This window comes from Lagopus muta, chromosome 19 (genome assembly GCF_023343835.1).
Source record: "Lagopus muta isolate bLagMut1 chromosome 19, bLagMut1 primary, whole genome shotgun sequence".
Lineage (NCBI taxonomy): Eukaryota > Metazoa > Chordata > Aves > Galliformes > Phasianidae > Lagopus > Lagopus muta.
In genome coordinates, this window is record NC_064451.1 from 833171 (window position 1) to 847627 (window position 14457).

Genomic DNA, 14457 nt, shown 5'->3' on the forward strand with positions numbered 1-14457 from the left:
CTTCTACTCTGTTTCCTCATTGGTGTGGGCTTGAATTCTGTAGCCTAGGTGTTGCATTAATCGGGTTTCAAAACTCTGGCTTCCTTACTTTTGCTTTTAACTGAACTTCTACACTTTGGTTTCATAATGGGAATGCCCCTTTTATTGCATCCGCAGTAAAAGTCTGCTAAATTAAAAACAATTCATCAAAAAGTCTTTCTGCTGGTGGTTTGTGTCTGGGCCCCAGCCCACCATTGCACACTCTGGATCTGTCCTCCCCCCTGCATGGTACCTTGTGGCCGAACTTCAAAACTCAGTTGGCAACTTGTAGCTGTGTGAATGCTGAACTATTTTGGAACATGACTTGTCCTTCTCTCTTGGTAACAAAGTTTTACTTTCAAAATGCAGACATCTGATTGTTTATGCACCTATGAGAACGTTTGCAGGAAGCAAGATTTGTTTATTAACAGGCAAGACTCACTGGTCTGTGTTTCTTTCCAAATATTCTCAAATGTGAATGCAGTGCTACCTTCTGTAGACTCATAGAATCATTGAATGGCTTATTTTGGAAGGAACCTTAAAGCCTATACAGTTCAAACACCTCTGCCATGGTCTGGTTGTCAAACACTGTATCAGGCTGTCCAGGGCCCCGTCCAGCCTGGCATTGAATGTGTCCAGGGATGGGCATGCACAGCTTCTGTGGGCAGCACTGCCAGGGCCTCATTGCCCTCTGGATAACAATTTCTTCCTAACATCTCATCTAGATTTCCCCTCCTCATTTAAAGCCATTCCCCCCCTGTCCTGTCAGTATCAGACTGTGTAAAAGTTCTCCTTCCTGATCATAATCCCCCTTCAACATGCGAGGATCACAATGTGGTCTCCCCGCAGCCTGCTCTCCTCCAGGCTGAGCACCCCCAGCTCCTCAGCCTGTCTTTGCAGCAGAGGTGCTGCAGCCCTCTGAGTGTCCTCGTGGCCTCCTCTGGACCCGCTCCAGCAGCCCCACGTCTTTCCTGCGCCGGGGGCCCCAGGCCTGGACGCAGTACTGCAGATGGGGCCTCACGAGGGCAGAGCAGAGGGGGACAATCCCCTCCCTGCCCGCTGCCAGCCCTCTGTTGGTGCAGCCCAGGGTGCTGCTGGCCTCCCGGGCTGCGGGCGCACACTGCTGCTTGTGTGCAGCTCTGTGCCCACCAGGACCCCCACGTCCTTCTCTGCACGGCTGCTCTCAAGTTCCTCTCCCATCTGTACTCATATCTGGCATTGCCCCAACTCAAGTGCAATACCTCGCACTTGGCCTTGTTGAACCTCACTCAGTTTACATGGGGCCACTTGTCAAGCTTGTCCACGTCTATCTGGATGGAATCCCTTCCTTCTGTTGTATCAGCTGCATCACTCAGCTTTGTGTCATCTGCAAACTTGCTGAGAGTGCACTCAATCCCAGTGTCTGTGTCACTGATAAAAATGTTCAAGAGCCCTGGTCCCAAGATGGACACCCAGGGGACATCACTCGTCACCAACCTCCACCTGGACCTAGAGCTGCTGGCCACAACCCTCTGTCTGTGACCATCCAACCAGTTCCTTATTCCACCCTTCAAATCCATCTCTCTCCAGTTTAGAGATACGGATGTGGTGTGGGACCATAGCGAAGGCTTTGTGAATCCAGGTAGTTGGCATCAGTTGTCCTCCCTTTGTCCTCTAATGCCATCACTCCATCATAGAAGGCCACCAGATGGGTCAGGCACAATGTGCTGTTGGTGAAGCCACGCTGACTGTCTCAGATCACCTCCCTACCATTCATGTGCCTTAACATCTCTTCCAGGAGGATCTGATCTGTGATCTTTTCAGGCACGGAGGCGAGGCGCTCCAGCCTGTAGTTCCCCAGGTCTTGCTTTCTTCGTTTCTTATAAATGGGAGTGATGTTTCCCTTTTTCTCTTCCAGTCCCTGGGAACCTGACAGCCATGGCTTTTCAGATATGACAGAGTGGCTCAGCAGCCACTTCAGCCAGTTCCGTCAGGATCCTGGGATACATGTTATCCAGCCCCATAGACTTGTTCTGCCTCATGAGGTGATCTCAGACTTCCTCTGCTCTTACAGTGGGAGGGATTTTGCTTCCCTGACCCCTGCCTAGAGATTCAGGGGCATGAGAGGCATGGGAAGCCTGGCTGCCAGTTAAGACTGAGGCAAAGAACTCATTAAGTACCTCAGCCTTCTCCATATCTGAAGAACCCCCCCAAAATCCTCTGGGACAAATCTGAGGCTTTCCCCAGTTTCTTCCTAAGGTGACTGTATTCCCTGGCTTTTCTTTGTCACTCAGCAGTTCATCCCCTTCCCTTGTCAAATCTAGCTTCAAGCTCTGGTGATAAGTCCAGCCAGCTTGCTGCCCAGTGTATTCTTGCCCCTCCTGGTGAGCTGCATCTCATCCAATGTCAGCATTCACAGTCATTTGAAGGTACATCCTAGGTCATGGAATCCAAAGCCCTGGACATAACGCCATCCACACAGCCATTCTTTCAGCTGGTCTGTTCTCCTCCTTCTGCCCAGATCCCAGTCTCCAGTGCTCCTGATCCCTTCAATATATTCCCAAGGGACTTAAAGTCTTTTTTGATGTTTTTTGATTTCCCAGTCGGAGCCTCATGTGACTCAGCTTGAAAGATCAGGAGTGGACAGTAGTCCTCCAGCTTTATCATACATAGTGTTTTCTTCCTGATGTCACAAATGTGGGCTCATGGCAGTCAGCAGACTCTAGAGAGGCTTGCTGTCCATGGTTGGACAGAGATACTCTTGATCACAGCTACCTTTCCAGTATCCTCCTTATCAAACGTGTACATCTGCAGTATCCCATTGTTCAGATAATGATGTGCAAAGCCGCTCAGTAGTTTCCTAATTCCTTGGGCTCTGTGTTCATGGGAGTATTGTGCATTACAACATACCTGACTGGCTGCTGCAGGGATGGGAAAAGTGAGTACTTCAGGCTTGAATTACCTTGTGAACTCCTGGGTCATCTTTGTATTCTGTACAGTCAGATTCATTAACCATGAGGTAGTTGGTAAAACCTGGACTGGGTCTCAGAAAAGCAGACTTTGCCTGCCTGCATCCTGCCTGACTCCAAGCTCTCAGTGTTTCTTTATCCACTACCCAAAGTGGGGCTAATGTTCTCCTTTAGAAGCCTTTTGCATTCTGCTGGGATGAAACATGAGAAAAAAGCTACATATGGCACAGTTAGCCACTGAATAAACACAACTAAGAGCCAGCTGCTGCTCCTCTACATCTGTTGGAAGGGAGGCAGCACCACATGCTTAAGTATTTTCCGACTACCTCAACGCTGAAGGGCCAACTTGATCTGTTATCACAGCACCCTGATGCCTCAGGACGTGTCTGTGTTCACCAGGGTCCTTCCAGGAGCTGGGGAGAGCCCAGACTCTCTACGCAGTGCTGCAGAGCCTTCATTGCATGTAGCAGCTTCTGGGAGTGCAGCATCTCACAAATTGAGCCCTGGAGTCTGAGCTGGTTTTAAGAGTCAGCCCAGGTGTGTCTGAATGGTGCTCTACTGTGTTTCCAAGGCTGAATTAGCTCCTGCATAAAATGAAGTGCTGCAAGGATAGCATAGAATCACAGAATCATAGCCCTGCATAGATGGTGGCTGTTCCCTTCTGTCATCCCAGCAGATTCAAGCTCCTGAAGGCAGTGCTGAACCCTGGAGGCTCCTTATTAACTTCCCTTCTCCGTGCATTGTAGTGGGAGCCTCCCAGAGACAAAGTCTCCAACTGCAGGAACTCCCCCAGCAGCAATTTGAAATAAAATAAACACAATTCAGGCACTGCCTATTTTTAAACTTCCGAAGATAACAAGGCCAACATGACTGCTTTGTCTACCTGTTTCTCCCTGTCTGTCAGATCCCCTTCCCACAGAACAACCTTGGAACATCTATATTGATTGCAGTCTAATTTCATAGGGGGATAGCAGTGTGTAAGATATATTTCTGTCTGTGTAAAGCATAGAGGCCAAGGTGGCATTTCTCAAGGGAAAGGCTGCAGATCCTTGCTTTGGGTGACCGGGTGTCTGCAGGTAGATGGCTAGTTCCAGATTAGCCCCACCGTGTGCTGCCTTCTGCTCAGGCTGTAGGTGGTTGTTGAAGAGTTGAAGAAAGGACATGAAGGAGGAGCTGGGGGTGCTGCAGGATGTGGGGGCAGCTGTAACACATGATAGGGGACAGCGGAGTTTGTCACGGTGGGAAGATGCAGGGAGGCAGAACAGGCATGGTGACAGTCAACCTTCTTCTCTGCTGCTTACAGATCTCTTGCTTTTCCGTAGCAATGCAGAGGATCTGACAAAGAGATCTCACGTCCCCCTGCTCCCATCTCCCCAAAGGAGTTCAGCGTGGTCTGTGATAACATGCTGCAGGGCCTTGGGCGCTATCTCCGCTGCCTTGGTGTGGACGTCCGGATGCTGGAGAATGAGGATGACCATAGGAAAGCTGCTGAGGTCAGTGGTGTGTGTGTGTTTATAACTCCCATCTGCACTCCTTGGAGCAGCTTACTGAATTACCAATAAGTCACTCTCAGGAGCTGCAAGCACACGGCTGAGTCCCAGCTCTCTGGTTCAGCCCAAGAAGCTGTGCTGTGTGGCAACTGGAATTTGGTAGTCCCTGCAACAGTGTGTGGGCTTGGTGCCCCATTTCCAGGAGGAAGGAAGTGAGCAGAGTGTGCTGTGAACTCAAATCTCTTACAAGTCTGTGTGTTTGATGGAATGGAATGGAATGGAATAGAACAGTTCAGTTGGAAGTTCAGAGATCATTAAGCCCAACTATCCAACAACTTTGGGGCTGACCAAAAGGTAAAGCATATCAATGAGGACATCATCCAGATGCTTCTTGAACACTGACAGGCCTGGGGCACCAACCACCTGTCTAGGAAGCCTGTCCCAGTGTCCACAGTAAAGAAATTTTTCTGATCTCCAGTCTGAACCTCCCTGGTACAGCTTTGTGCTGTTCCTGTGCATCTTGTCAGTGGTTATTCAGAGAAGAGACCAGAGCCTCCTTTTGCACTTCCTCTCCTTGGGACACTGTAGAGAGCAGTGAGCTCATCTCTTGGCCTCTTTCTCAGACCAGAAGATTGAGGTGTCTCAGCACACACCTTGCCAGCTTTCTTGCCCTCCTCTGGGCATCCAAGTTGTTGACAGCTGGGATGCTTCAAGTCATTAGAGGAATATGAACAGTACAGAGGTGTGACCTCAGTCTCAAGTGACTTTGACAGGGGCGGTTCTTTAGCAACTTGTCAGTGATCAGAGAACAGAAGCCAAAATTCACTTCGGTTTCTAATGGACTCCAGATTGGACTTACAGGGAAGGTATTTGCCTGCCTTGTGCCTGGGTCAATCAAGGAGAAACATAATCAAAAGATGAGTGTTCATTACGAATGGAAACATTTCCATAATAAAGTGCAGTGTGACTTCTAGCTGGCTGCCAGTTGTGAAATGTCTCAGAGGTGATCAGCCACAAATTGCACTGACGTGTTTGGGTAAGGAAGAAGTCTCTAACATGCGTGGGGACAACAAACATTGATCTGGACTCCCATAACTACTTTGACCCTCTGCCTTTCAGAGGAGAGAGTCATGCTTCTTCATTTCAGGCATATTTCTACTATGCCAGAAATGGAGATATCCAGCCCACACAGTGTGCTGCTATCAAATGCACGCTGATCACCCGGCCTGGTGCACAGGATGTTTCCTCTTCAGATGTCTTTTTGGCCTGAATACTGGGCAAGCTCAACTTCTGCAGAAATAATTAATATCTCGTCTCTGCCAAAATTGCAAAAGTTTAAACAAACTGGTTCTCACTGCCTCCCCCCAGAGCCCCGTCTCCACTTCTCATCCTGATACCTTATCGTGCTATGGACAGGATGTTTTACATTGCTTTCTCTATGGTGACCACACAAACATCCTGTCACTATCAAAAGCCCTTGGAGTGTTACCGTCTTGCAGAGCCTTTGATCTGTGCTTGGATAATCAAAGATAAAAATAGGCTCCTCCCATCCTGCTTTATATCTAGCAGTCTTGGTTTAATAAATGGTGCATGTTGACCACTGTACACTCAAAAAGCAGCAAATGTTTTTGCAGAGACTGGGATAAAGGCTTGGATCCTAGTCACCAAACACAAGATATGCAGTTTGGGTATTGTCCCACGCAGTCTCAAACTGTGCCATAGGGAACACAGGTGTGCATGGAGTTGGTTTTTGTTCTTCATTAAAGTCATTTCATGAAAATGATTTGTCAGCCATGTTACACATCTTGCTCCAAACACTCCTGAGCAGCCTGACGTTTGCTCCATGCTGTTCTCATAAGTGAGGCATTATGAGCATCAAAGTGACTTCCAGTATTGGTAGACAGATGGGTCTTGTCCTTCACCTTCTATTATCTGAGATCAAACTTATTATCTCAGATCAATCTGAGATCAAGCCCGATAGCTTTGTAGATTGTGCTGGGGCTTGTCAATGTGTGCTTAGGCAGCTACTGATTTTTATTTTTTTAGATTAATGCATCCGATAGCAATAGGAGGCTTGATGGAATCTCAAAGCCCCTTCAGCTGAGTTGTGAGTTTTGTTCAGTTTTTTTAATGGACGTCCTTAAAACCATCTTCATCTCTAAGTATAACCCACACACTGAGGCAAACTTGGTATCTTTTGAGATGCAATAGTTTTCCAAAGGCTGGTAGAACTGCCAGGGGCAGAAAGTTCCTTCACAACATTAGTCCCCAAAACTCGTGGTGAGACGAGGAGTCAAAGAGGAGACTCCTACATGGAGCAGGGAGAGCAACATGTGCCTGGTCTGGTTTGGAGACACAAAGGGACCTCTAACACTGCCATTAGCAGAGCTTCATGTGATGATGGAATCTAATCTCTCATCTTGTCTCATTTTGAACATCTTTCTCCATGGTTTTGATGTAATCACGTTGTTGGGGTGTGCTGTGCTGGTCTTCTGCATCCCCACCAGCATGCGAATTGAATTCACTGAGGGCAGATGGGGAACCAACAAAGCTTTCAGACTTCTGTTCTGCTTTGGAGATCAAGATTTAGCTTTTGATGTTGGGTCAGCAGAAAGAGAATTTCTTTGGAGACGTAGATACAAATGTTGTCTGCAGTAAGAAACAAAGCTAGCGTTACGGTTTAATCTCCTGCTTAAGGCCATGTTACAAAATCATAGCTTGCTCTTTGCAATTTGTGACTTTCAGGAATGCTGAGGAGAAGTCTAGGCTTAGAACACCAGCAGTACAGCAAGTGTCCTGCAGCACTGGGCTGAGCATTCATAATTATTAAGTTAACTGGGGTATTTTGAGAGCCTCACACTGAAGGTCAGGGATGTCAGGGTTGGGTTGAGGTTTGTGAGCCACTTTCCAGTAGATCCTTGGCACTGCTGGGCCTCTGCCACTGCAGGGGGTCACAGCTTTTCCTGCACTGCTACCTTGCAGTGGGAGTGCTTGCAGTTTGCCTCTTCTAGGACGCATCACTTTGTCCAACACGTGTCATGCAAAGGCTTGGCAGCAATTTCAAGCAGTTTCTCTTACCTTTAAATTACAAATCTATGGCTTTGCTCTGCTGGTTTTTGAAACCTTCTTTGGCCTTAGTTCAGGATCCTTCAGGTTATCACGAATCTTTTTGTTTCTGGTGCTGGCTTCGAAACGTGGGATCTGTCTCTGCCCTCTTCTGTTTGTTGTTGCCCTTCCAGATCTGTCTTGTAGTAATTCACTGTGCTCATTCACCCCTGCCAGATGAAAGTGAGCTGAACAGACAGAACTAGGTAATAATTCCAAGTTATTAGGGAGTGCTCTTCATCCCGACCGTCTGAGCTGATGCTATCTTTCTTCATACAACAGCTGCTCTGAAAGTAATGCCTCCTCTTTTACTGTGCTGGCCCTTGATGTTGGAGGCGCATGTGGGTGGGATGACAGCAGAGGTTGAACCTTCCCACTGATGTTCCATTAAATTCTGTTGCCGTGTGATAGCTGACAGCAGAGGGGTAGTCTGTAAAATTGCTGTCTAATATAGAGGCATGTATGGAGCAAAGGTGTGGAATTGAGTTCCTCCATGTGCAAAAAATGGCACCCGTTGACATTCATCCAAGCTTGTGAGCAGTGATAGAAAGCAAGCAGTGGATGTGAGCACCAATCATACATCTCCCAGATGGTGCCAGTGCTGAACTTCATGACTTCTCTCAGGGGAAGAGAAGGAGCTGTTCTCTTTCCTCCATCATGTATCTTCCGCGGGCTGCAGTCAGATGTGTGCTATCACATGCATTTTCTGGCTCTGCCTGCTTCTCTCAGTGAGTGTTCCAGAAGCAGAAAAACATGCTGGAAGAGTCACTGCTTTTCTCCTTTTTATTTGATGTTCTTTGCTGGTACTCTGCAGAGCCATTTAGATAAGGGGATTTATCAAGCTTGAACTAATTAACCCTGAATGCAGGAAGTCAGAATGGAGCGTTCAGCTGTGAAATCCTCAGGCTTATCCTGAAGCACACATGGGTCTGAAGGAATTTCCTATCTCCCTTCCCGTGTCGGCGAATCACTGTGGTGGAGTTTTGCCTTTGCCTTAATGGACTTCTCTTGCTGATGTGCCTTGAGGGTGATTTGTTGGCAGGTCCATTCTGTAAGCCAGGCTGCTTGTAGTGGCATCATGTGCAGCAAGGGCTGTCTCTGCTCCAAGGTTCCTGTGCCTAGAGTTTTTTTTCCTTTACTTGTGAGAGAGGGTTGATTTTGCCTGCAGGATGATGCTTTAGAAGTTGTTGCCAATTGCTTTCTCAATGCAGAATTGGCAGCCAAAGCAGTGACTTCATATAAAAAAGGAGGAAAGAGGCTACCTGAAAGGTCACAATAGGAACAAAATGATCACTGCTTTTTCTGCAAGGGCAGTTGGTGCCTTGGGAGCATTCTCAGCCTTGTTTCATGTTGCTTTAAGTCAGGTGGGTCTTAAGAGAAGAGCAGTCCAAGGCAGAGTTTGTAGCATCTCAGTCTGTAATTCGTCGGCATTCCCTGGCTGTACTTGGTGCTGTCAGACTGCCTGGGAAGTGCATCAAGGCTCAGATCCCCAATGTATCCCACTGCCAGGGTTACACAGTGATCCAGAGAGAGCTTCTGAGGCAGGTCCAGAAGAGAGACCTCCGTGACACACATCTGGAAACAGTGAAAAACACGAGGGCTTCCAGCAGAATGGAAGCCAGAAAAGAGAAAACGTGGTGCCTACTCCAAGTGCCAATCTCTTGTCAGCACCAGCAGAGCAGAAGTGCTGGTTCACATGGGAACCCTTCCATTCCTATGGACGCAAAATGGTTCCTCTGTTAGAGGAGAGGACGAAGGGGTGGGAGGGAGCAACGTCATTTCATCATACGAGGATCAGCCACACTTTCATCTCTGTGAAGAACTGCAGTTCCAGATTTAGTATGTTCTTTTGGCACCAAACCGTCTGAACGTTTCTCTTACTCCATTGCAAAGGTTGCAAGTGTGGATGATGAGACCCCTGCTCATGCAGTGCAGAGCTTTCCCCTGAGGACCAGGCCTCTGATAAAAGCACAGGGTCGCAACCAGGAAGGGACAGGCTCTCACGGAGATGTTCTTGATAGCCTCAAAAGGATGCAGAATTGCTGTGTGTCTGCCTGTGGGCTGCTGGGAAAAGAGCACCATCTTATCTCTGAGGGGTGGAGTGAGCGTAGTTCTGTGAATGTCTGAGAAGACCACAGTGGCATACAATGGTACTTTGGTGTTGTTGCTGGGATTACATGCAGAGAGTGTTTTTCCTTTCTCACCTGTGTATTTCTATGGGAGCAGAACTGCTTGCTTCATTGTGAACCACACTGGGGAAACAGAGGTGGTCTGGGTTAAGGCAGTAAACAAGCAAAAGAAAGAAAGAAAAAAAGAAGAAAAAGAAAGAACACTTTCTGATAGGACTATTTCAAGGTGGATCCGTTCCCTGCACCATCTGCAATGCAGATGCACAAGTAGCTGTTCCAGCACATGTGAGACAGGCGGGGGTTGGCAGGGAGGCGACGTGTGCTGAGCGAGCCATACCTTAAGCTGCTGTTGCTGTCAGAAGCATCTCGCTGAACCGGACCCAGATCCTCTTGGCAAGTGCACATCCACATGCAGAGAAAGAGCCCATGTCACCAGTTCATGTTCTCTCTGTTTTGACTGAGTCCAGTGTCTGCTTCGGTCCACGTTCCTTACGATTTGTACTGTTGTTTTGTTGGCTTTTTTTCCAGATTGCCAGACAGGAGGGAAGGGTCATTTTAACCTCTGGACTCCCATATCAGACTGTAAGTATTCAGGGCATTTTTCTGGTGTTGTACCATTGCATGATGTGGAATGAGCAGATAGAGAAGAGGACCAGTCTGATGAGAAGGCAGTTGCTGTTTTGGCTTTTGGATGTTTCCTGCACTAAGAACTATGTAGGGTCCTGAGAGGCTGGCTGTTGTTTCTGAATGGCCGAAGGTTGAGGTGAAAAGTCTTCTACACACAGCACATCATCAGAGGGGAGTGCAATTGACTTCCATTAAGGAAACTGAAAAAATAAAAAATCAAGCTCAGCAATCTCAGAACGAAGTGTTTCTGTTTGGCCTCACAGGCAGGTGAGAAGCAGCTCAGTTCCCATGCCTTTTATCACAGAGATCCTTGTTTACTGACTGGCTCCTCACTGACACAGTTTCAACACTTAGAGACTTTTCTTTGGGTTTAGAAGGGAGAGACGGGAAGCCACCAAGCATGAGTCCAGGTGGAAGCTGTGAAGGCTTACTGTTTCTAAACACACACACAAAAAAAAGCCAGCAGAGTGAAACCAAACCTTGCCCTCAGCACCAGATGTTCAGAGCCCTTTGTGAGACATACTTCAAAACAGTGTTGATGGGAATATATTGAACCTGTAATATCACTGGTTGCAATGCTGTAATGCCTGCTGCAAGTCTGTTGCAGTTTGTTATTACTCAAACATTCATTTGGAAATTTCTCTGTATTACACACATGAGCCAGAGTGCAGGGCTTTTTTTGCTACAAACTACTGACACAATAGTTCCCAATAACTCAAATAGTTTCTTAGAGTATTTGCTGAGCTTAGGTGGTTAATTTCCTAGATAGCAGCTGGGCACTGAGGAAAGCTCTCCCCACGACATGATGCTGTGAGGTGACTGCAGCTGTGCTCTGCTGCAGGTTCCTGATCTAGGCTGTTCCCAGAGCCTACAGCTGATGCAGCAGGTAATTCAGAGGCCAGCATGATCTTATTTGGTCAAACTTCAGTTTCAAAGCACCATGTAGAAAGTGCAAAAGGGAAATAACTGCTTTGCAGTGTACAGGACTGCCCTGGGAAGTATCTGGTACCTTTGCTCCTTGCCTCTGTGTGTGCTGCGCTCAGACAGGATGGCTGTGCTGGGCTCCTTCTTACAAGTATAAGACGTGGCTGGGCCCAGCTTGCTGTCAGTGCTCATCGTGTTGATAAAGATGTGTCGGAACCCTTCCCAGTCCTTTTTCCCAGAGAGACTTTTCTGCCAAGTGTGAACCAAGCATCAAGGGAGTGTCCACATCAATCTCTTCCAACTCTTTGGCCATCAGTGAGCTCCAGGTAAAGGTGGATAAGGGGTGAAGTGACAAAGCTGTCATCAGACACCACCTCGGCAGTGCCTTTACCTGCAGCATGAGATCCAGCCGCGTTTCACGTGTGATCAAACTCAGCTTCCAGTGCTATTTGTAATTAAAACCAAACTAAGCAGGGGAAAAAGAGGGGGAAAGAAAAAACAAATTGGGATGCACGGAGTGCCTCATTTCTTTTGGTTTGTGCCTTGTCTCTTCCAGCTGCAGTCCCAGGTGGGGGAAGGAAGGTGCTTCTCTGTGAACTGCTCGGAAAAGGCCAAGGAGCAGGCGCTGCAGGTGCTGAAGCACTTCAACGTTCGCGTGACGCTGGCGGACATCTTCAGCCGCTGCCAGGTAGGACGAGTGCTGGCCATCGCACGGCCTTCTCGCTTCCTGACGCCCCAGCAGCCGCTGCCTCTGCTCTTGGGGTTTTGCACTCTGCTTGGTTTCCAAGGTTTCTGCTCAAACTCTCTGCGAAGCCGTGAGTTTGGGGCCTGCTGACATCCAGCAGAGGTGCTGATGAGGTCAGAATTGTGGAGGCACTGCTCCTGCGCCTCGCTCCAAACTGCGCTGTTCCACTTTTTGGTACTTGGCACGTGTTTTGGCATTGGCTGTTTCAGTTACATTCTCTTTGTTCCTGCGTTCTCTGTCTAGGACACACGCTGTTTTAATTATAAACCGTGTTTAATTATGGCTCTGTGACTCTGATAACACTTAATTACTTTAATAGAAGGACTTTTTTTTAGGACCATTTCATTTCAGTAGCGATTAGGATAATTCATGTCCATGCTAGTTGATGGCTCCAGATTGCGTTTGGCACCAAATGTCTGCAGGTTGTTTTTAAGAAGAAATTTTAATTGCGTTAGTTCAAATCTCCATCCTTTCCAGTTTCTCTCTTGTATTTGTTACAGTGACACGCCACAGCCCATCCCTTCAAAACCTGTTATATAAACCAAATGGCAGCTTCACCATCTCTCACCTTATCAGCGTTCAAATAGAGAAGAAGAAACTGTAAAGCTCTCTGCTAGGAGTAAATAAGCCAGTAAATCCTGACTCTGTGCCTTTCAGTTAAGCTTAGCAGGGTCTGCTGGCCCAGTGCAATGCACATGTTCTGTAGAAGCAGCAGTGACTCCTGGGCAGAGAGCAATATCTAGAACTCTGCGTGTAGCTGATGCTGGTTGCCGAAACCATGTCTGTACCCTGTAGCAAAAGTGAGAGTTGTCCATCTGTGCAGGTTGTCTGTAAGATGAGAATGATGTAACAGCATGTAGATGGGATCAGCGCAACGTGGGCTGATGGGCTGATCCTACTGCAAGATAAACGTGTGCTCAGGTGTCAATGCGTTCAGCCTCGTGTTTTTATTGCTCCAAGAACGGATCTCAGTTGTTACGTAGTGACCTGCTGGCTTTTTTGCTGTTTAGAAAAGACAACTTACGGATTCAGTGATTCTCTGAGTTCCCATAACGTGTGAGTGCTCTTCCTGGTGGTTGTTGAAATGCCACCTGAAGGAGCACACACAAAAAAAACCCTGCAGGAAACTGCAGCATCTGTCATAAATGCAGAAGGCTGTGAAGCATCCAGTCTGAATCCAGCCCCTTGCTCACGGTCTGGGGTCTGAAACTGCTTAGCTGTGCAGCATTTTTAGTATGTGCTGTCTTAATTTACAGTATAAATAGGGGTAATCAATCTGGCTAGGAATATGTATGGAGTGTTATCTCACTTCTAGGAGAAATGCCTTCCTTGTAAATTGTGGTGGTAGAACAGCTGCATGTTTTATACTGCTAGGCATGGGAAGATGCTATTATTTGTCAAACTGCTCTGTGTTCTGAATCATGTATTTGCCTGCATTTAAGGCATTTCGGAGCTGATTTTGTTCAGCTGTCCTCTGCAGCCTATGCAAGTTTCATTGCTGTGATGCTGTTGCCCTGGGGGTGAATCCTGCAGTGCACAGCTGTCTCCATGCAGACACCGGCCCTGTGCAGCGTGTGGGGAGAGCTGGGGACAGAGGGTTGAGTGGGATCAGGGTGGTGCTGCCTAATTGCTGCCTGAAGAAATGGCAGATTTCTGCTTTTTAAAGGGTCCTCAAGGCTGGCTGTGGCCAACAGAGGCCTCAGTGCTTCATCTTCAGGTTCTCTCTAAAGCATCCTAATTCTCTGCAAACATAGCACTTAATTAGGATGGAGGCTCCTGTTCCCCCCCATGGTCCCTGTTCTGGTCTCTAACCAGGTTACAGATCTCAGGGCTTGAGTTCTGCCACTTCCTCCCAGAAATGTGCATTGCTGATGGCTGGCTGGGACCTGGGACTGTCCCTGGAGCAGGGGAGGGCAGCAGGCAGGCCTGCCTTGCAGGAACACCAAGAGCAGGAGGTGCCCAGGCCACAGCAGCTCACGGCCAAGGCACAGCACAGCTCTGCTCACCAGCACTGGAAGTCCCTTATCAGCTGCAGTCACCTCACGTAGATAAGGGTTTGCTGCATGTCACAGGAAGCAGTGTGGCATCCTGCCTGCCTCGCACTGTCTCATGGAGCAAGGGTTTGTTTTGTCTCTTGAGCTTCTCGTGCAAATGATTGGAGTGAATACATCAGCAAATGTTGTTGCAGTAACAATTAATGCATGTAGTGTGGAGCAGATGGTAAAAATGGGGCTCAATTCAATGCTGTAGCCAGGATTGCTGTAAAATATATTTCCTACGTCAGATCCCTCAGTGGGGATGGACGGTGTCCATTTTGCAGATATAGAGAGTGGACTGGCTTTGTAACTCTGCCAGAGCACCACCACTTTCTGCTAGAACAATGGCAAACACCAGTTACCTCTGTCTGACTTCTCTCAGCAAGTGCAAGGAGAACTTTACCTGTGTGCTTCTCACCATCTCTGCCTTCTGCA

At 47.8% G+C, this 14457-nt stretch overlaps 1 protein-coding gene across 6 annotated transcripts in view; it reads left to right on the forward strand.

Moving 5' to 3' along the window:
• EXD3 (exonuclease 3'-5' domain containing 3) overlaps positions 1 to 14457 on the forward strand; it is a 245639-nt gene that overhangs the window by 134626 nt on the left and 96556 nt on the right. For all 6 annotated transcript variants that reach the window (XM_048966121.1, XM_048966127.1, XM_048966122.1 and 3 more), the window contains 3 exons: positions 4289 to 4459; positions 10219 to 10272; positions 11798 to 11929. In XM_048966121.1, coding sequence (XP_048822078.1) covers positions 4289 to 4459; positions 10219 to 10272; positions 11798 to 11929 — 357 coding nt within the window. The remainder of the gene's footprint in view (positions 1 to 4288; positions 4460 to 10218; positions 10273 to 11797; positions 11930 to 14457) is intronic.